The sequence below is a fragment of the Corvus cornix genome, chromosome 26, assembly GCF_000738735.6.
Source record: "Corvus cornix cornix isolate S_Up_H32 chromosome 26, ASM73873v5, whole genome shotgun sequence".
In the NCBI taxonomy this organism is placed as follows: Eukaryota; Metazoa; Chordata; class Aves; order Passeriformes; family Corvidae; genus Corvus; species Corvus cornix.
In genome coordinates this window covers 756455-778236 of record NC_046354.1, presented here as the reverse complement: position 1 = coordinate 778236, position 21782 = coordinate 756455, and the positions used below count along the sequence as shown (strand labels likewise).

Genomic DNA, 21782 nt, shown 5'->3' with positions numbered 1-21782 from the left:
CACATCAGACTGCAGCCCAAGCAGGGAGAAAGGCAGATCCCCCTCCTGCCTGCAGTGCTGGAATTCCTCGAGACACGAAATTGCCCAGGATGAGCTCTGCGAAACGCACTCCTGTGAACCCAGCAGCTGTGAAAAGTCAGAGAGTCACATTTTCTAAGAGACGTGGTCCGTGTTTGGGTACCAGCCGCATGCCCGGCTGATGAGGAGCCCTTGCATTGAGCCTTTTCCATTTACTTCACTGAAATAACCCCAAAGCCACCGCCTCTCCCGCACTGGTGAGGGGCTCCGGACCCATCAGATGACTGCAGGTCTCTCCTCCGGTTGCTTTGCTGTTGGTGTCACCCACCTCCCATCCCCACGCTGAGTGACACAGGCACGTCAAGGACCAGCAGCTCGGAGCAAGGGTACACACAGAGCTGGAAAAAAAATACTGTCCCTCAGGCTACAGTGTGTGAAAGCTGGGCTGAGCTTCCTCCGGCTGAGCTGTGCCACACCTGGGCGTGCCTGCCCGGCTCCTGCTCAGCAATGCGGTAACGCCGCATTCCTCCTCCCCAGCCTCCGCCCCGGCCCGGCTGGCAGCAAAGGGGAAGCGAGAAGGAACCCTGGAATGCTTTAGAGAGAGGCAGGGATGAGACGTGCCCCGAGCTGCCGACGCGGCCTCTGCACGCTGCGGATGAGTGAACCCCGGACAGTGAAACCCCTCGGTGTAACCTCGTGTGTGTAAAGTGCTCCCACCGACCCCAGGCTTGCCAGAGAAAGGTAAAACAAACATCACCTGCAATTCCAGGCTCCACAAGTTCAAACAAGAACAAAACCGAGGAAAAGGCTCATTTACAGAACATCAACTGCACACCAATAAAAACGGGAAAGGAAAAAGCCAGCTGTGAACGGGTGGGTGCTCAGGGGCAGCTGGATGATAGGGGATCCCTGCAAGCCCTGGGCCCTGATGGGAGTCAGGAGGCTGAGGCTGGAACAGCTCCAGGCTGTCCGGTGTTGTCGTGGGTAGCAGCGAGGGAATATGTTGCAGATGGAGGCAATGGTAAAAATGCACCACAGCAAATGAAACGTAAGCAATGGAGCAATCTGGGACGGGTGGAACAGACCAGGGGGATGCTCACAGGGCTCGAGTTCCTCTCCAGCTCAGCCTGTGCTAACCTGTGCCAGGCTGTGCCCACAGCCCTCAGAGGGCTGGGCGAGACATTCCCTGGAAAACAAATATTATTAACTCCTGCAGGAAATCGTGCTCTGAGTCATGGGACATCCCCTGTCCTGAGGAGGCTGTAGGGGACATTACTCTGCAGAAAGCATCTTCTCCAGGACCAGAGCAGCAGCAGCTCTCGAGGAGCTCCTGTTCCCCACCGCTGCCACGGAGCTGCTGCCTCCTCAGAACCCAGACCTGGGTGAACTCGGGCCTGAACACACTCCGGCGTTGCAGCCAAAGGGGGAAAGGATGTGACTCCTGCATGAGTGGCTTTGTTTTACTTCCTCCAGGCTGACATTGCTTTCTGTTCAGATCACAGGCACACGAGTACTTTACTCCCTTGGGAGCTTTCCAAGGACACTGTCTGAGTTCAGCAGCTTTGGATTCAGCTGCTGTGACACCCGCTGGCCAGGCGGGAATGTTCGTGTTCAGTTAGTTTTTAACTTCTCTCTTCTTCTTGAAATGCAAAACCTCTGTTAAGGAAAAGGATGCTGCTTGAGGATGGTTTTATATTTCAAGCATACAAAAACTGAACAATACTTAATGCTGCTGTGACATTTTTCATTGAAGGATTAACAAATGTCTGAAGCACAATTCTTGAAAGCACATTTGCTGCACAAGCAGCTGCTTTACAATGGAAAAAAAAAGGCAGAGGGATAATTTGCTTATGCTGAGCAGGATCTTGGCAAGAGGAGGACAGACTCCGGACTCCCAGCCCCTCCAGCTCCCGACTTCCCAGAGCTGGGATGAAACCTCCCATCACTGGGCAGGCACAGCCTGTGTGAGTCCTGTCAGGTGCCTGCAACCCTCGTGGGAAAATCCTGCAAGAGTCACGGGACATGGAACTGGAACCCTGAAGCTGCTTGGGAAGAGGAAAACTTGGGAAGGTTTTGTCAGGGGTAAGAAATTATGTCTCATGTTGTAACTTCTTGACAGCTCAGTTGCAAGATTACTGATACTAGTAATAAAGCAGGTTTTCCTCCAGCTAATCTTTTCATTTCCCATTTTAATTCAAACCTGACCTGCAAACCACCTCCTTATTCCATCAGAGATGATTTACAGCACTGGCTCTGCTAATTAACAAGATCTCCTTTAAAAGCATTTCAGGAATTCCTGACAAAATTCCAATTCATGTTCTGAAAACCTGCTCTGAAAGCAAATAAAACTTTGAACCGAAATACCACTGACCCACTTTAGGTCTAAATTTCAGTAACTCTGGGAGCTGGCTCCAAAGGGCAGCAGCCCTGTGACCCCAGCCTCCCTCTGCAGCCCTGCAGCCCCTGCCCGGTGCCAGCTGCAGGCACAGCTGGGACATGGCCCGAGCTGCCATGGAGGGGACAGTTCTGCCCAGCACAGAGCTCAGCGCCTGCTCCAGCCCCAGCCCAGCGATGGAGCAGAGCAGTTGTCCCAAATCCCTTCAGGAGCCACGCAGCAGCTGTACAGCAAAGCAAAGGCTCAGGATTTGCCCTTAAATTGGGTTTTCCTTTTTCCCCCCCAGCTCCTTCCCCCACCCCATGGAGTTCCCTGTGCCCTGAGCCACGACGGGTCGGCACAGAGTCCCCCAGTATCCCCCGTGGAGCAGGAGGGGCCGGGCTGCACAGGCTCCCCAGGCACACAGGGACACGGTGCAGAGCTGGCAGGGCACAGGCTGGGACTGCGCCCGCTTCCCACCGGGACCTTGATAAAATTATCCTTGCAGGGGAACAGCGTTATTTTTGTCACGTCCCTGTTTTCTAAACGGGAAAATATTCCATTAGGAAAGCATCCAGCTCCCCTCTGGAGGGTTTTGGCTTTTCCAGGTGGTGGAATGGAGGGGTTCTGCACCCCTGGTGCCAGCCAGCAACCGCCCCCCACAGCAACCCTGCCTCCCCCTGCAACATCCAGGGCAGAAGTTTTTATGGGGTATTTTAAGACCCCCCCTTTAAGGCACAGATTCTCCTTGTGTGTGACTGACACAAAGGACACGCTCTTTGCTGCTCCTGGCTGCCAGCTGTGCCTCCCCTGAGTGCTGCAACTGGAGCAGGGGCCTGGCTGTGCAGGGGTTCGAGCTGCCCAGCTAAAACTCAGAGTCTGGGCCCACCTTTGCTCCCTCCCTGGCTGGGCTGTGGGGTGAGCACAGCCCGTGGAGCTCACACTCATCCCAGACAAAGTCCAGCAGTGCCCGTCCCTTGTGCACTCATGGCCTTGTGGGAGATGAGGCAACACCTCTGTCCAGCTCTCGTGCTCCTGCCAAGCCCCCTGAGGGGAGGCTGTGCCACACTCGAGGACACGGCACCAAGAGGCAAGTGTTTTGTCTCAAGATCCCTTCCATGACCCTGCAAAGCCCAGAACCACAGCCCAGGCTGGTGGGAAGGGGCTTCCAGTGGCCATCGAGGCCAAGGTGCCACTCAGGGTGGGACTGGACTCGTGACCAGGTCAGGGGGGGCCCCCAGACTCAGAGCTCTTACAGAAAAGCATTGAGCTCATTCTGTTTGAATGTCTTTCCAATGTAAACAAGATGAAGCAAAGAAAAATAAAATTTGGATTCGGAACTTGGGGTGAGACGAGAACGTGGCCAGGCTGGCTGGAACCCGGGTGCAAAACTGCACAAAACAGGGCAATATTGGGTACCCAGCAGCAAAGTCCCGGTGGCTGTGCCTCTGTGACCTGTCCAGGGCAGCAATCGCTCCTCAGACGCCGCAGTGACCAGGTCACCTCGGCCCGGCCCCGTGGCCAGAGCTGTCTTCGCTCTGTGCCCATCACAGCCTGGGGGAGGCTCCTCTGGGCCCAGCCCAAGCAGGCACAGCCAGGCCCACGGAGCCAAACCTGCATTTTTGCAGGTTTTATTTTACTTTATTCACTTTCAATAGGACAGATCTTTAACATGGCTTGCTGGGCTTTAGGCTTTCCTTTCCTTTTCCTGTCCTTATGCCCTCGAGTGTTTCAGGGTGACAGCACCTACAGGAGCCTGTGCCCGAGCAGATCAGCTGTCCTGGGAATTTCTTGGAGCTTCCTATGGAGGTGTTCTGGCAGGAGGGGCAGCTCCATTTCCCTCCCAGCCCCTTTCAGGGCAGTTCTCCTCCTCCCCGAGCCTCCAGCACGCTCCCTCGGCGTGCCCAGCGCCTGCCGCCCCTGCCAGGGCCGCGGTGCCAGCGTGGAGCGGTGCCGGCCCCGGCACGGCTGAAACCGGAGCCGAGCCTCCCTCCCCGGGGCTGGGAGCGCCCCTCGCTCCCGCATGTCCACCCACGGCCAGGGCAGCGCTCCCAGAGAGCCGCCAAGGCTGTCCCCGTGCAGAGCCAGCCAGGAGGAGACCGAAATTTGGGAGAGACACCCCGATGCAGCAGAGGCGGCAGCTCAGCATCACCTGCGCCCTCCTCCAGAGCAATTCTAAGCAGATTTCCGCGAGCTGGCAGCTCCGGGCGGCTGTGCAGCATCATCCCCCCTGAGCTGTCGAACATCCCAGCTTCCCCTCCCTGCCAGATTTAGGTTAAGCCTCGGCTGCTGACTTTGCTTTAGAAGTTCAGACAGAGCTCTTCCCCCTGATGACGTTAAACTTGTGCAGTTCCCCCAGTCACAAAGCCTGGTTTAATTAAAGTTGCTATTAAACCTGACAACATCCACATGCAGGCTCTCCTAAATAAGATATAGAACAGCTAAAATTAGTCTAATTTACTGTTAATCATTAATCGTTTTATCCACACTTAATTCAATTTAAATGAAGCACACAACAAGCTTGCACACTTTGTTACTGAAATCTAAACCAAAATTGAATTGGATATTGTTAAGTTAGATCAACACAGTCTGAGTGCTGCTATGAGAAGTGTTTGCCAGAGATGATTATCAGATGATTGCTTAATGCTCAAAATTATCCTGAGCTCTCTATTATCCCAAAAGCTCCAGCTCTTTGGGAATGCATGGACATCTCCATCAGTATTTAATGAACAAAAATACCCTTCCCAGCCCTCAGGAAAGACTTGCAAATATAAGGTTCAGCAGGCAACAAAAACCCTGCCTGAAAAACCCAAAACCAACCAAAAATCACTTTATTAGGTGAAATGTCACAATTCCAACACTTCACAGTGACCTTTGTGTCAGGGACCAGGTGCAGCTCAGACACTGCTGGGGTTGAGCAGGACCGGGGCAGCCCCTGCCTCTCCCTTCGTGCTGGGAAGGGTCAGCACAATGACCCCCAAAGAACTGGCGGTGACCTTGAACTTCCCCTGTCTGGCTGCTGGCTCCTCCAGCTATCTTTTCTCCAGTGCTCATTTTTCTGAGTGTTGCAGAAGAGAAAAAACACAGCCCGAACGCAGGAATCAGCTGCAACCTCGGCTGCCAAGTTGGCAGAGAAGATAAGGACCTTTTATTTAAAGTAAAAGACGCCAGACGCTGAGGAGGGATAGACAAGTCTTTAGCAACTTTTACAGCCAGTCTTGCAATACAATTTCCTAAGCAGACTCAAAACTTGCAACAAAACTCCAAGTTTTCACTAGAAGCTTTCCTTGGAGCGCTCTGCTGCTGCGGGGGCAGGGGGAGCCTCAGCCTCCCCGGGACGTGCGGGATGTGAGGAGCGGGGCTGACTCACTGCCCCGCAACCCCGCGGCACAGCTCAGAGAGGAAGGGGAAAAAACCCACAAATTCAAGGAGCGCGTCCCTTTTTGGGGCGGGTCGGCAGTACCCGTACTCTCGAGGGCAGGGAACCTGTGTGGGGCATCAACACCGGGGGAGGAAGGGAGGACACTCCTCACCTGGAGGATCGCAGGGGCAGGAAGGGCAAACACAGCACCAGCCACTCCCGTCACAAGTTATTTCCGTCACTGGAGGTTTCCCCTGCATGGGCTGAGACAAAACCCAGCTCAGGAGCATCACATCCACGTTCCCTGTGCCTCAGGCCCTGTCTTCCATGTGCCGGGAGCAGGAAGTCAGGGAACCTCCCTTCATCCCTCCCTGGTTTGAGGACAAGCCCCCTTCTTCTCCAGATGCTTTGGGGGCTGCCTGACTCTTGGGCTGTGCCTCACCAAGGGATTCAACCTCCTTTACAGCCTCCTTTGAAGGCTCCCTCTGAGCTTTACTCTTTCCACATGCACCAGTCTCTCTCTAAAATTGTTGCTATTGCATCGACTTGTATTTTAATTTCTATACACTGCCCTGGCAGAGCAATTCCCATCAGCAGCCATATGGATCAGACAAGAAATCTGTCCCAGAGTCCATCATCTGCTAGAAAAAGCTGTACATCCCAGCAACTTCTTGTGGCTTTAGCGGCTCTCTGAGCTCAGCAGCTGCTGAGATGGGTGTGGAATATCCAGGATTCTTGCAGCCACAGCAGTGTCAGTGCTCTGATGGACCCTGCAGCGGGAGCAGATGATGGTGGTGGTGATGATGCAATCATTCTGGCATCATCAGTAATGCCGAGGGTCACTGGTGCAACACTCCTTCCTGCAATCCAGGCAAGCAGAGCGGCCTCCTGCTTTACCCAGGATGGAAACAGCACCATCCTGCAGGTGACACAGGAGTGACACAAAGGGGGTGACAGACACTCAGCATCAAGTGCGGGGAAAGTGAAGATCGGGTCTTAACAAGTTGATGTAACTTCCTCCAGCTTTGGAATTTCCAACTGTTCTCTCACTCCCGGGAAATCAGGGCTGTCACACACTGCAGCATCACCTGCGAACGGCTCCCTTCGCCATGAGCCACCTGTAGAAACCTTTCCCCAACACCGTCACACCTTGGCCTGGGTGACACCCGACCTGTGCTTCCCTGGGGCATTTTCTCACCCACTTCACCGCGACAATGGGCACCAAGGCAGGGACATTTTGCCGAACTGGCCACACACAGCCCCAAGCCCTGGATCCAAACATTGCCCTGTTTTGGGAGCTATGGACACAGATCCTCTCCCTCCCTCCCAGGCACTCAGTAAAGCTTCTATTAACATATTAAATATTTATTGCAGAAGCAGGTACAGAGCTGCACAGCAGGTCAGGCATCAGATCTCTGGTTCGACAATTAGACTTCGAGACAATTTTGGGGTGTTTTTTGGAGGGGTAAACCCACAAGTTTTTGAAGAGAAAAAGGAGAAGTGGAACGAGGAACGGAAGGAGAAATGGAAGGAAGAGATAAAAAAGAAGAAAAAAATTTTAAAAGGGGAGGGGGAAGGGTCTAAAAAAAAAAAAAAAAAAGTGAGGGTTTTTTTTCCATCTGGCCGGATTAGGGGCAGGAGCTGCCAAGAGGCGGGGGGGCCAGGCTGGCCCGAGCTCCGGGCCCCGCGCCCGGCCCGGCCCCCGCCCCGCCCGGCCCGGCAGCGATAAAAGGCGGCGGCGGCGGCTCCGGGCAGCAGCTGCAGAGGAGCGGCCGCGACAGCGACAGCACAGCCCGGCCCCGCAGCGCTCACAGCACGGCACGGCACGGCACGGCCCCGCAGCAACACCGCCGGTGAGGGGGGCGAGGGGATGGGGAGGCCGTGGGGATGCAGTGGGGTGGGACGCGATGGGCCGGGGGACGCTGTGCAAAACGCGTGGGACCAGCTGTGTCCCCCTCTCACCGCAGCCCGGCTGGGCTGGGGAGGGTCTGCTCTGTACCGGGCACCGCGGGGACAGGGTGGATGCGTTTTCCTGAAGCAAACCTTCAGCAAAAATCGCCGATCCCCATTTAAAGCACAGCCGAGGGTCTGCGGGGAGCTCGGGCAGCCCGGAGACTTCTGCCACCACAGCAGCTGGATTTAACTCACGTCCCTCTCTCTTCTCTTCCAGAACTGACATCTAAACCTGCTGCTGCAAAGCTAAAATGGAAACCATGCACGAGCTGATCCCCTTCGCCAAAGAAATGCTCAGCCAGAAGCCCAACAGGAAGATGATCAAGCTGTACATGCTGGGCAGCGTGCTGGCGTTCTTTGGGGTGGTCATCGGGCTGGTGGAGACCGTGTGCAGCCCCTTCAGCTCCGAGGGCAGGATAGAGGAGGAGGAGAAGGCCAAGCCGGCGGCGCCCCGGGAGCAGCGGGTCCCGCCGGCGCGGGAGGGTTTGGTGCTGGACAAGGGCAAGGAGCCGCCGGCGCTGCACAGGGCCCTGGTGACCCGGCACCACGCGTCCTAGGCCGGCTCAGCGCTCAGCAGAGACTCCGCGGCCCCGCCCGCCCAGGTGGTTCCAGCACGAAGAGAAGGCTCGGCTGAGGGAGACTGCACGTGTGAGACTCGCCAGAAGTGAAGGGTTATATTTGCTGCTGTGCAGCAGTGGGAAAAAATACCTTTTGTTGGTATGAACCTGTGCACGACGCACAGCATGGTTTCTTATTTTTCTTACGGACGCATTTTACACCATTTTGCAAGATCAATAAATATTTTATATGGTACCAGTGCTCTCTCTCGCTGCATTTATTTTCAAAGCCTTCTCGTGTTGATTTGCAAAGAGGTTTTGCTCACGCCTCTGGCTCCTTTTGAGGGGCACAGTCCAGGGGACAGTGGAGGAGGGGGCTGCCCCCTCCCCGTAACGCCCAGTGAGGCTGCTCTGGGGTCTGTTCTGTCTGTCCCTCTCCTCTGGCAGCCGCTCCTTCCCAGAAGGGGCCAGCTGGGGAGGAGGTGGCATTTGTGCAATGGGTGCCACATGCCCCGAGCTGGAGTTGTACTTCAGGGGTTATCTGGGTTCAGTGGCACAGATTTGTGTCTCTGCCTTGGCCACGTGTGCACAGAACTGGTTTAAAATAAATAAAAACCCAGTTCTTGCCCCAGCAATCCTCCAACAGGCTCCAGCTGCTGCACAGCTAAAAACCTTCAAACCAAAAACCTTCTACCTTTCCTGGGATCTTTCTCAAAGCCATCACAGACACCTAATTGTGCAGAGTAATATTGGCTTCCAGCGTCACAGGGTGTCACAGATGGAAAAACCCAGAGATGGCACAGTCAGGCTGGAGGGTGTGGAAACTGTTCCAAGCTTCAGGCTCTACTCAGAGCGCTGCCAGAATCATTAGAGGACTTTCACCTATTTAAAAATTGTTCTGGGGCTGAGCAAGAATCTGTTGCATGTGGGACTGTGTCATGTCAGTCAAATAAATTCTCCAGGCAACCACAGCTGAGTGATCCTGACCACACTTGGGAGGGGAGGGCAGGGAAACAGGCCCTGCCAGTCCTGACCAGGGCAGAAAATCCTCTTTATCTGCTCAAAGACACACCAGCAGGGCAGGGGGAGTAGCAGGATACACACCTTGCAAAGAAACTGGGAGATGCACCAGCCATGTGCCACTCTCCAGCTAAAAGCAAAACAATTGAGCCAAACACTGGACCATGGGAAATGAAAAACCCCTGCCAGACCCCAGTGCCCAACGCACTCCCAGAGCTGCACAAGGTAAGATCAGAACCTGAAGACGTCAGAATACAGATAAAATTCACAACTTCATTTTCATAATACCCACAATTCATTTTGTTGACAATTATTTCTGTTACCAAAACAAAGAGGGTGGAGAAAGAATCCTACCCAGTATCTGCACAAAAACCCTGCTCAAGCTTTCAATCAAATTTAAAGTACCTTTTCCTCAACTAAAAGTATATTTTAATTTAAATGGCCTTTGAGAAATACTTCATTTACTCTGTAACCACCCCTTTGGACTCTGGCAAGGCTGAACAATCCAACCCCTCACTGGTACCAATGGAAGTTCCATGGGAAAACACGAGAGTTCAGGCCTGAAGGGAGCCATCAGCTGAGGAGTGCCCACTGTCCTCCTCCCTCCCTATCAATTCCAGCTTTTAAAGAGGTTTTACATTTCCAGCAGGGCCTCAGGGACAGGGAAGGCTGAGCTGGAATTCCCTGGGGCATGCTTGGTGCACAGACAAAGCAGGGAGCGGGGCGCCTGTGGCTGTATCAGGGATGGAAGCGTCCCCAGGTCGGGTTTGTCCTGCATCACCGCCAGGCAGAGCCCAGCACTCCCACAGATGAAACCGAGGTGAGAGCCACAGCCCTGCCCGGGGCAGCTGGGAGCTGCTCATCACCCCTCAGTCCCCAAGATCAGAGCTCCTCTGCAAGTTCCAGGGGTCTCATCCTGCCCCGTGGGAAAGAGGGGCTTGAAAAGGGAGGAGAGGGAGCTCCTGAGTGCCCAGGTGACCGGGGGGCTCCAGGTGAGCCCGCCCAGGCTGGTTCCCCCCGCTGCTGGGCGTGGACCCCAGCTTTGCCTGCCCTGCTGCCTGCACCTCCTCTTCCCAGTGCTCCAGTGCCGGGGTGATGAGCTTAAAGCAAAGAGGGTTGTGAACAGTCAGAATAGCTGCTCCTAAGACACTAACGGGATTAGACAGCTAAAGCCCAGCCCTGCTCCGGCCACCCCCCTGCACAGGACAAGCTCCTGCCCTGCCTCCCGACGTGCTGCAGGCTCTGGGTGGGAACCAGACACACAGCACAGCATCAGCCCTGCGTGCTGCCACTTCGCCAGGGGATTGCAGGGACTTGAGACAGGGCTGGCTCTCTTCAGCAGGGGGAATTAGAGGAGTATTAATCACTGACTTCACCACAATGACCGCATAAAGTCTTATTTAAACCACACAATAAATTCGGTGTGCACGAGGCCTGGTAAGCCCTTTGACACCACTCCAGCGGTGACCAGTGACCAACTGGCCTGACACAGCAGAGTAAAAGGCTTCAGCAAAACTTCCTCATCTCTAAACCCCAGCGCAGCCTCCAGCCCAGCCTGTTCCCCAGCCCCACCACAGCTGCACCCCAGCACCAACCCGCAGCACAGCCCGGGCAAAGCAACGCCGCAGACACAGCAAACAGCATCCCCGGAGCACACAGGGCCATTCCCACAGCCCCCGGGTGAATTGCAGAGACAAAGTTTAACTATAAACACTGGGATAGAGCAGAGAGAGACCAGATGGGATAAGGCACACAGACAGGACCAGGGAGGACACCTCGGGCGAGCTGCTGGGGAGAGGCAGAGAGCATTTCAGGCTGAGTTAAACCCAAGTCCTGAGGGACAAACTCCTGGGGAGGGCCACACGTTGCCCCAGGGCTGAGTTACGTTGCTGGGTTTGCATGAGGTTGATTTCTGTTGTTCTCAGACTTGTCTGAATCGGGTTTATTCCAACCTGTAAACGGGACACTTTCCCGGTACGTTAAATCCTCAGAAAAAGTGCAGCTGGCACAAAATCTGGCCAGTCTTTGTCTGTGCCCATCTCTTCAAAGATCTGGTTTCAGCCTGAAGCTGTCATCCCGCCCCTCATGCCATGGAGCTGAAGGCCACTCAGAGCAGCAGCCCTCCCCTCACAGCTCAACACTTCAAAGGCAGGAGCTGAATGTCTTCAGAGAGTCCTCACTTGCTATTTGCAGTGTGGACACTGGATATTCCAGGAGCTGCCAGGCTAAATTTAGGGGTGCAGATAACCATATCAGCCTCAGCCACGCAGCTCCAAGGGCACTGGGAACATGGACAGCGGCCAAGGCTCAGAGCAGCCACAGTTCCAACAATGAAATAGCAAGGCAGCAATTCCCAATTGGTCACACAGGGAAAAAAATGCAAATTTAGGGTTTGGAAATGACTTAAACATTACAGTATTTTCTCTGAACCAGCAGCACATAGAAATATGATGTCAAACCAAACCAAACCCATCCTACAATCCTCTCATCTCCCATGGGACTGGGAGTGCATTTTTCCAGTGGTGTAACCGTGACAGCGATGGGGTTCTGCAGGATGTGCAAGCAGAAAAGCAGAGCTGAGGACAGCCCTTTATATCATGATGGCCCTGTCCGTAAAGAACGGAATTAGAGCTGTGTTCATGGGAAAGGGCACTGGGACAGCTGGGTAGGAAAAATAATATTTTAATGTCTATGAGATAAAGGAAAGCAAGAGGGGAAAGAAAAAAAGAAAAAGGGAAATCCTGTGCATTTGACCAACATTTAATAAAGGTTTGAAAAAAGCCAAATATCTCTCAAAAAAAGGAAAAGAAAACAACGGTATCCAAATTCCTGCGAAGTGTTTTTGAGTCTTTGAGCTGCCTGCACAAACCTGCCCGAGCCTCAGCCGTGCCCTGGAACGTGCTCCCTCCTTCAGGGGCTCTCCAAGCTCCCCTCTCCCAGTTTGTTGTCAGAACAAGTTTCCTTCCCGGACTCGGTTCCTCCCCGCGAGCTCCGGAGCGGAGAAAGCCCCGAGCAGAGCGGGCAGCAGCGCAGGAGCATCCCCTTGGAAAGCACAGCTCCCACAGACGGGACCCAGGAGGGACCTGCAGCAGGGGAATCCATCCAGGATCACCCCAGTGAGGTGCTGCAGGAGCAGCAGGGCTCCCTCGCACCGGCCCAGGGCCGGGCACAGCTCTGGGCTCTGCCGCTGCCGAGGTTGGACCAGCTGGGATCACAAAGCCCTTCCCTGTCAGCCCTTTCCTGCCGCCCCCCCCCGCCACTCTCACTCCCCGCCCCCAGGAAAAAGTTAAAAACAAGTTCTTAAGTTGCACAGAGGAAAACAAGGCCAGAAAAAGCCGCGAGTGGGAGTGAGGAGCAGCAGCACCCTGGCAGGGATGGGAGCAAACCCTGCGGGCAGCGCAGCGGGGCCAGAGCCGGCAGCTCCTACCCCAGCCCTGGCCCCGCACCCCCCACGCCCCCTCCCGCACACCAAACAGCACTGAAACTGCTTTTACAGGAAAACTGGGGTCAGTTTTGCCCAAAATATTCCATCTCTCGGTCCTTTATTATCAGCTACTTGGCAAAACCCCAACCCAACCCCACAATTCTCGTTGCCACCAGCAAGGCAGGCACAGCGTTGGCTCTGGGACCCCCCGATGCCTCCATCCCCACATCCCCTGGTGCCACCAGGGAGCAGAGAGCACAATCCCTTCCCGTCACACTTGCAGATGGTGCACAAAGGGTGGTGGTTATTGCTTTACTAATGCCAGTAATAAACTAAAATATCTTGAAAAGAGCCTCTCTCCCTGCCACAGCAGACATCTGACATCTGGCTAATTACTTCATTTTCTTCTCTTTTCCATAGCCAAGGAATGAAATGGTTGCCCCATGATCACAACCCAAGTTCAAAGCAAAGGGAGGCAGGAAAAGCAGAGTGACTGCACTGGTGTTATCTGGCTGAGTGCTTCTTATCAGAGGGAAAGTCGAGACTGGAGCAGAAAGGCAAGAAAAAGAAAAAATCATCCATAAAGCAGCAGCAAGGCCAGAGAGCAACACTGCCCTAGCAGGCACACCACTGAACTAAAGCACCTGCATTTTAAAGATGCAGTACAAGGGAAAAGAACATTAAACGATTCTGTCTGGTTCTGAGTCTGTTGGGCAGAGTGCTGTGCCCCCAGAAATCAGACCCCGGAGCAGCTGCTGCCCTGCAGATGAGGCTCCTGTCCCACAAACACAGCTTTTGTCCCACCAGAGGAGGCCAAGGCTCTGGCAGGGCAGTTCCAGGAGCTCCCACAGCGTATCCCCATCACTGGTACTGTGGGATGGAGATCCCAGCCCCACAAAGCCCTGTCCAAAGCTGGGACATGGTTTATCCCTATGGCACAAGATCCACAGCATTGAATTTGCTGCTGAGGCTCAGGGAGCTACAGGGTGTTCTGTGGGGTTTCCTCAAGGTTATACTCATTTAAAAGTCAGAACAAAGCTCTTGCAAAACCCCCAGCAGAAACCACAGCAGCGAGGCCACTGATTTCTCTGCAGAAAACACATCCAGAGTTTCCCTGCAAACCTCCCTGTGCCCAGACTGCCCCTTGGGGCCAAGGTGGCTGCACCCCACAGATGGGTTCAGCTCGGCCCCTGCTCCCTCATCTGCTCACAGATGAATAAAAATGAGATGAAAAACTCAGCCCTGCCTCAGCAGAGCATTTCTGGGGCTGTTTGGGGTGCAATGTGCTGCTGAATCCCTGCTGCCAGCATCCCAGTGGCAGGAGCTGCTTTGGGGCACAGAGCAGCCACGCCCTGGGGAGCACGGGACTGGCTCTGGGTGTCCCCAGTGCCGGAGCCGGGTCACAGCCATGTCCAGGGCCTGCAGGAATAAAGGACAATGTTTAACCACCTGCACTGGGCTCCCTCTGATGTTCTCCAAGTGAAACTTGATGCTGCTCAGCAAAGACACACCTCTTCCAGGGTGTTGTGCAAAATTCTGCATTCTAACGTAGGACAGGAAATATGAAAAGAGCCAGGCAGAACCCAAACAGCCCTGCTGGCCAGGCCGAGCAGCGGGGAGCAAACCAGAGGCTTTTGCTTGGCTTATCCATCCACCCACCCGTGATTTTCCAGGGCTTTGGAAGCTGCAGCTCCTCTGCTAACAGGTTTTTAAAGGGTCACGTTGCTGCTTCCCTCAGGAGCAGCTCTGCAGAGGGTTTTTTGTTCCTTCCTTCTCTCTCATGCTTTATTTCCTGGCTCCACAGTGGGATGGGTCGGTTGCAAAAGATTCTCATTCCCTTTCTGGGATTGGTTTTGGCCTTCTGGTTCTATTCTGCGAGGGACACTTTCAAACCGGGTAAGTATCCAAAGTGAATCTGTCTTTAAGGAAAAAACTACGAAAAGCCACATTTGGGTGTTTTGCATAGAAACCGGACAGAGCTCGGACCAAGCCACATCCGAGCCTCTGTGTGGTGGCAGATACTGGGAAGTTGCTTTAACAAAGATCTGAAACCAAACTGAGCAAGGACTATGCAGAAAAACCTCCTGAGGGAGCAGCAGGTGAGGCAGGGGGTGAGAGGGACAGGGCACCGAGCGCTCCATTTTCCTGGGTGTAGGAAAGGAGTTAATAAACGTGGCGCGTGTTAAAGTTTGGAGCATGCACTCAGTGGATTGTTTTTATTACAGAATAGTTGGGGCGTTGATAAATTGTGCCCCGGCTTGTGGAAAAAGCTGCTGGAAGAGTCAAGGGCTGTCCCTGTGTCACTGCATTCCACAGGGAGCTGCAGCGGCTCCGCAGCTTTTTCCATGAGATGGGAGCCGGATGCTTTGCGCTCGCGGGCTCGTTTACCTCCCAATTAACTGCTGATTCTGAACGGCACTTGGGGTTTTTTTTTTTAGTTTTACGTTTTTTTCTAATAGCATTTGGATAACTTAAATGGCTGTGCCTCGGTCCACAGAGATGCTGCGAGGGAAGCGGGTGATCGTGACGGGAGCCAGCACCGGGATCGGGGAGCAGATCGCCTACCACCTGGCACGGATGGGATCCCACATCCTCATCACGGCACGCACAGAGGCCAAGCTGCAGAACGTAAATGGCAACCGGGGCACTCTCACGTGGGCATGGCAGGGCTCACACAGACACACGGAGGTGACCTCCCATCCCAGCCACAGGAACATCCACGGCACAGACCCCAGCTAGGCATGGTGACAGTCACAGGTCCCAGCCGGGCACGGTGACAGCCCCCCTGTGCTCTGGGAGCTCCTGCACACACAGCAATCCCCTCCTGCAGACACAGCATGCTGCACTCCACGTTACAGTGTCTGAACTGATGCACACACATCCCACACACCCTCATTCCACTGCAGCGCTAGGCAGGCTCCTGCTCCCCTGCACACGTGCAACTGCAGCTCAGCCTGCACAGAGGAGCCAGACTGCCTCGGGTAACGCGCTCACCCAAGGAATCATTTTCCAGACTCCCTTTGAAGCTCACAAGGCTCCAAACACACTCCCAAAACTCCAAACCGCTGGTTTAAGGTGTGGACACATCACAGGGAGCTCAGACACCCACTCTAGAGAGCACGGCGGGCTCCCAGGGCAGGCAGAGGCGCTGCTGACCCGCGCTGTCATGCAGGTGGTGCAGCGGTGCCTGGAGCTGGGAGCAGCCTCGGCGCGGTTCGTCAGCGGCACCATGGAGGACACAGCCTTCGCCCAGCACGTGGTGAGGGAGGCACAGACCTCGCTGGGTACGTCTGCAACCTGCTCCTCACAGTGCTGGCATCTCCCCCCCGGCCCTGCTTTTTGCCACATGCAGAAAAAATCGGGAGAGATGGGGCGAGACGGGAAAAATTCTCCCCTAATCCTGCCCTTCGCAGCCCTGCTCCTCTGCCTGCATTGCTGCCTCTCAAACTGAACTGCGCTCTCAATTTCAGCTCTGTGGCCTCCTGACATCCTCTTGCAGTCTCCCAGCCCTGGATTTCATCAGCTCAGTGCCAGGGCCTGAAGGACCCGGCAGCCCTGGCCATTGCAGCCAGGGGTCACAGCTGCAGAAATGCACCAGTTCAGCTCCGTGTGGAGCACTCCCTCTCCCTCCCCGGCCCACAGACAATTCAGGGGTGATCTCCCTTGGGCCATGGTATTTGTGTTTTGAACTAAAAAAAAAATATCACAACAAAATATTTACTGGTATCCACCATCCAGGCTGCATCCCCGCTCCGGAGATAACAGGCCGCAGCGCTGACCCAAAAACCTGATTTCCTTGGATTACACTAATTCTGCTCCCAGAAAATGTTGTTTTGCTGGTTGCAGCCCTCTTCCCCCCAGCACTAATGCCCATTTTTCTGCTTGCAGGAGGCCTTGACATGCTGATCCTTAACCACGTCGGTGCATCCTACTTTGGCTTTTTTGACGGGGACGTTGAGCACGTACGAAAGCTCCTGGAAATCAACTTCCTCAGCTACGTGGCCATGACCACGTCAGCCCTGCCCATGCTGAAGGAGAGCGAGGGCAGCATTGTGGTGGTTTCATCCATGGCAGGTGAGTGGGGAGTGTCACCTGGCTGGTGACATGGGACTCTCTCAAAAGGCACCTGGGCTGATTGTCAGAGGGAGCACACAGAGACACCAGGCATCCTAAAGGAGCCATAACTGCCTAACGCTCAGAAACCCCACCAAAACCAGCCCCAACACCCTTACCCAGATCGGTTTGGGATTCTCTTGATGGAATTTGTTTTCTGATCAATCCAATTACCCCATTTTGCTTTTTGACCAGCGCTGCAATAAAACCTCACAGCTGCTATGTTGGCCAGTGTTCTGGTGAGCAGCTCAGTGTCCAGGGACAGGAGTTTCAGCTTTGCTCCATCTCTCCCCACTGAGGGTTTTGTGGTTCCTGTGGACTGCCTGTGACCTGAGCAGAGATGTGAGCCATGGCTTTGGCCTTGAGAGCTGGAAGCCAACAAGAATATTTGTAATGCTGCTGTTCAGGTGCCAGGATGACACTTGACTGACTGTAAACTCCCTTTGGGTAAAATACTTTCTCTGATGAAGGGCAAAAGAGAGGCTCAGGGACAACAGCCTCCTGTGCTAACACAGAACTTCGCTCTGTGCCCAGGTAAAGTCGGGTTTCCCTTTACCGTCCCCTACTCTGCGACTAAGTTTGCCCTGGATGGATTTTTCAGCTCCCTGAGGCAGGAATTCGCCATTCAGAGCATTAATGTTTCCATCACGCTCTGCATCCTCGGCTTCATCGATACCGGTAAGAGCAGTGCTATTCCTACCCCTGCTCAGGGGCTGAGCATCCCCATCCCAGCTCCTCCTCCTGCCCCTCCCCACCCCTCTGCCGGGGCCTCAGCCGCAGTGCCTCTGGGGGATCGCACCTCTCTGCCACCAAAAAACAGCCTCGAAAGTCACTTATTTCCCCAAGCCGCATTAAAACCGGGCGCTGCCTACAGGCTGGCACAGCCCAACACCCCCTCGGGGGCCCGCTCTCCCCTCATCCCCCGGTGCGCCCCCGGGGGTCCCCTCTCTCCCCTCGCCCCCCGGGGATGCGCGGCGCTGATGCGGCCCCCAGAGCGCGCAGTGCGCGCTGCCGCGGAGGTGCTGCGGGAGCGGCCGGCGCCGCGGGACGAGTGCGCGCTGGAGATCCTCAAGGGCGCGGCGCTGCGCCGGAGGGAGCTCTACTACCGCTACAGCTCCACGCGGCTGCCGCTGCTGCTGCGGGACTGCGCCGCCGAGCTCCTCGATTACCTGGTGCGGAGCCGCTACCGCCTGCCCGCGGCCCCCGGCGCCCCCCGCCCTCCGCACTGAGCCGCGGCCACCGGGGGGAGGGGGGAGGTCGCCGGGCACCCCCTCTCCCTGTCCCGGCATCGCCACCTCCGGTTCGCGATGCGCGGGCGGCACCCGCAGGGACAAAGCGGGGCCCGCAGCGGCGGCTCCGTGCCCTGCTCGCCCCGCCCGGCCGCGGAAAACTAATTATTAATAAAGTGTACTAACCGGACAGCTTTGCGTGTGCTGGGGGGGTTTATCGCCTTCCTCAGCTGTTCATGGGCACAGCTCCACTGGACACTTCCAGGGATCCAGAGAGAGCCACAGCTTCTCTGGGCACCCTGTACCAGGGCCTCCCCACCCCCACAGGGAAGGATTTCTTCCTAATTTCTCTTCTCCTTACCCCAGAATCACCGACACAAGCCAGCACACACAGAGTGGGCTCTGCCCTTTAAACTTTCAAAAAATTACTCTCAAACCCATTTGCCATCTGCCCAGCAGATGCTGAGCAGTACCACAACACTGAGAAAGCTGAAGATCTTTCTTTCTTATTCATCCACTTGGCTCTTTTACTGCCTTTTGCAATTCATGGATTCCTCAAAAGTGATCTTTTCAGGGGTAGGAGCCACCCAACAAACTGTCAGTATAATACCCATGGTGATATCCCAGAGGATAAACCAGAACCATCAGTAATGGTCGGAAAATGTAACCTTTGCCAGCCCTTTTCTCTCCAGATACTGATATGAACCTGTACAACAGAGATAGCGCTGATCAGTAAATGCTTGTGGCAGCCAGCAAGGAAGGGAAGGGTTGCTCCTGGTTTACATGAGGAGTGGGGAGAGAGGGATGTCCACTCACACCATGGATGTCAGTTCTGAGGGGACACTGCTGTCCCAGCCCCGAGGGCAGCCACCAAACCACATCCCCACCACGCTGTGGAGCTGGAAGCTGCTCACTGCCTTCCCTTCAGCACTCTCAGAAAGCACACCTGACATTCCTGGCAGGCCAAAGGTGCAAAAGGACAGCCTAAAGTCCAAAGCCACGCTCTTCATTAGGTTAATGTTTGCTAAATCACCGCAGGGCAAAGAAAAGTTCCAACTGATATCAGCAAACTTGCGTGAGATAAGAACGAGCTCAAAACTTCCCAGCCTCATTTGCAACCTCCAGCCACCTTCACCTCCCTGTGGGGCTCGCCTCATTCCTGCCTGCACCTCTGCAAAGGGATGGGATTGCTCCTGAAGGCTTTCATCCCTTTGTTGGGAGCAGCACTGGCCTTTTATTTTTATTCGGCATCTGAGAACTTCAATGAAGGTAAGTCCTGGGGAAAACCGGCTTTACAACGGCAGCAAGGCTGCTGCCAGAGGGGCAGCGTGTGCCACGCACAGGCACCTGGAAGGGCCTGTCAGAGCAGGAGGGCTGGGAGGGCAGACAGCCCCTGGGCAAGGGGTCAGAGCCCAGGAAAAACTCATGGAATTACACTGGCTCTGCTGGGACACCGTGTCTGACCTCTGCAAATGACTTATTCGGGAAACAGGCACTTTTCCCACTTTAAACATTTCATCCTTTTGTTGGTCAACTCTCTCTGCTCCCAGGCCAGGCCAGGTGCAGAGCTCGAGCCTCACACATGCTCCCCACCAAACTGGGATTAGGGATCAGACTCCAGCGGGGTCTGACGAGGGTGGCAGGGACACAGAGGAGCCACAGGGACTGGGCTGTGCCAGCTCTGAGCTCTGCACCCTCCTCTGCAGAGATGCTCCGGGGGAAGCGGGTGATCGTGACGGGAGCCAGCAGCGGCATCGGGGAGCAGATGGCTTATCACCTGGCACGGATGGAGGCCCACCTGCTGCTCACGGCACGGACAGAGGCCAAGCTGCAGAACGTAAATGGCATGCTGGGCTGGATGTGGACATTCACCCCAGCCCAGGCACACAGGAACGCCTGGTACCCCACAGATCCACCCCAGGCCTTCCCCAGCACGAGCCCTGTCTGGCCAAAGACAGGAACAGCCTGGGATGGGGGGGTTCCCTGCAGAGGAACCCATCCAACCCCGTTCTGTCCCCCCAGGTGGTGAAGCGATGCCTGGAGCTCGGTGCTGCCTCCGCCCGCTATGTCAGCGGCTCCATGGACAGCCCCACCCTGCCCCAGGAGCTGCTGAGGGAGGCTGAGAACACCTGGGGTAGGTGCTGTGGAGCTGCCCCTCCTCACCCCACAGCACATCCCAGCCACCAAGAGGCTGCCTGGTCTGGATGATGGGTGCTAGTGGCAAACCTGCTCTACCCCCAGGTGGCCTGGACATGCTCATCCTGAACCACATCGGCCAGAGTGGCTTCACCTACTTCAACGGGGACGTTGAGCACGTACGAAAGCTCATGGAAATCAACTTCGTGAGCTACGTGGCCTTGGCTACAGCTGCCCTGCCCATGCTGAAGGAGAGCGAGGGCAGCATCATCGTGGTTTCATCCATAGCAGGTGAGCTCACGGGGGCCAAGGTCCCCCTGCCCACAGCCCCTCCTCTGCCTGCCAGGGATCCCTGCTGAGACTGTTCTTCAAAAGGCAGGATAAGGGCGACAAGACAGAGAGCTGGATCAGCACATGATTTAGATCAATCAGCACAATTCAAGTCCTCTGGGAGGTTTATACTGTGTCTGTGTAGCCTGGTGCCTGCCCAGTACCTGAACCCCAGCATTGTGCCTCTGCTCCAGGTAGAATTGGCGGCCCATTTACTGCTCCCTATTCCGCAACCAAGTTCGCCTTAGATGGATTTTTCAGCTCCTTGAGACAGGAACTCATCATAGACAAGGTCAATGTTTCCATCACACTCTGCATCCTGGGCTACATCGACACAGGTAAGCTCAGCCCCACTGGGAACCCAGGGGAGGTCCTGTGGCCGCTCAAGAGGTGGAAAGGAAAGGGAAGGGCATCCCATAATTGTTCTTTTCAGTGTTCTAAGCCTTGTTAAATAGGTCCGATCCCCGGAGTTTGTTGGTTTGAGGATGCCCCTGACACCCTGAGTGAGCTGGTGGTGCCTGTGGCAGTGCCCCCACCTGACACGTGCCTGTCCCCCCTCCCTTGCAGAGAGCGCCGTGCGCGCCGTCTCGCACGTTGTCCCGGATGTGCCGGCCCCGAAGGAGGAGTGTGCCCTGGAGATCATCCGAGGGGGAGCCCTGCGCCAGCGGGAGGTGCGCTACCCGCCCCGGGCAGTGGGCAGCATGCTCCTCATCCGCAGCTTAGCCCCAGAATTCCTCGACTCCATCATCCGGAGCAGCTACCACGTGGAAAATGTCAGGAGAACATAACATAGACCCTGGAACTGTGCTGGGACACCCGGGACCAAGCGTGAGGGATTTGGGTGTTAACCCTGCTGCTTGGGTGCCCCTTTCCACACCACTGGGGCATCCCTGTGCTGGCACCCTGGCAGCCTGGGACAGGACACTCCAGGAGTCTGTAACAGCACAAAAATGTCCTTTTTAGTAATGGATTCTTGTAAAGGGCTTTTTCCAACCAGGAGGCCCTTCAGAGGCCCTGCAGCAGCGTCTGCTGCCAGTGTCTTGCTCAGCGGCAGGATTCCTGCTCACCCTGCAGAAACTGTTCCCTCTGCAAAGCCACTGAGACAGCTGAGCCCTGGCCCAGAACCAGGGTTTGGGCCAAGCAGCACAAATCACCCAAAGCCATGAGAGAGTCTCTGAATCTGGACATTTTTTGTCACACATCCCTTCCATGCCGGTCTTTGTAAAAATAAATCCAATGTTACTTTGAGATGTCTGTTTTTCTGGGT

General features: G+C 55.3%; 4 protein-coding genes across 9 annotated transcripts in view; 3 read left to right on the top strand and 1 right to left on the bottom strand.

Moving 5' to 3' along the window:
* The window catches only part of LAMB3 (laminin subunit beta 3), a 41306-nt gene extending 22945 nt beyond the window's left edge, over positions 1-18361 (bottom strand). For 2 of the 6 annotated variants that reach the window (XM_039565258.1, XM_039565263.1), the window contains exon 1: positions 12153-12483. The gene's annotated coding sequence lies outside the window, so the exon portion shown is untranslated. Of the gene's footprint in view, positions 1-3; positions 485-12152; positions 12484-18235 lie in introns of those variants that run through there. The other 4 variants (XM_039565259.1, XM_039565262.1, XM_039565264.1 and 1 more) reach the window with 4 other exon arrangements.
* Positions 7496-8519, top strand: G0S2 (G0/G1 switch 2). Its single transcript, XM_010404307.2, has 2 exons — positions 7496-7606; positions 7924-8519. Exon 2 carries the CDS (start codon positions 7958-7960, stop codon positions 8261-8263), a length of 306 nt encoding a protein of 101 aa, XP_010402609.1. The 5' UTR covers positions 7496-7606; positions 7924-7957; the 3' UTR covers positions 8264-8519.
* Positions 14240-18241, top strand: LOC104692500 (corticosteroid 11-beta-dehydrogenase isozyme 1-like). Its single transcript, XM_039565265.1, is given in 8 exon segments — positions 14240-14412; positions 14512-14603; positions 15205-15335; positions 15880-15991; positions 16596-16781; positions 17355-17498; positions 17814-18013; positions 18016-18241. Coding segments are annotated over 8 exon segments (1227 nt in total). The 5' UTR covers positions 14240-14269; the 3' UTR covers positions 18235-18241.
* A 773-nt stretch (positions 18362-19134) lies between the features above and the next one.
* Positions 19135-21763, top strand: LOC104692327 (corticosteroid 11-beta-dehydrogenase isozyme 1). The gene is made up of 6 exons (XM_010404306.4): positions 19135-19318; positions 19756-19886; positions 20072-20183; positions 20291-20476; positions 20710-20853; positions 21083-21763. Exons 1-6 carry the CDS (start codon positions 19231-19233, stop codon positions 21301-21303), a joined length of 882 nt encoding a protein of 293 aa, XP_010402608.2. The 5' UTR covers positions 19135-19230; the 3' UTR covers positions 21304-21763.
* Positions 21764-21782: the final 19 nt, after the last annotated feature.

Coding starts and splice junctions, on each gene's coding strand:
- G0S2 (XM_010404307.2), top strand. CDS start 7,958: ATGGAAACCATGCACGAGCTGATCCCCTTCGCCAAAGAAATGCTCAGC.
- LOC104692327 (XM_010404306.4), top strand. CDS start 19,231: ATGGGATTGCTCCTGAAGGCTTTCATCCCTTTGTTGGGAGCAGCACTG. Junction 19,887..20,071: donor CAGAGGCCAAGCTGCAGAAC/GTAAATGGCATG, acceptor CTGTCCCCCCAG/GTGGTGAAGCGATGCCTGGA. Junction 20,477..20,709: donor CGTGGTTTCATCCATAGCAG/GTGAGCTCACGG, acceptor CCTCTGCTCCAG/GTAGAATTGGCGGCCCATTT.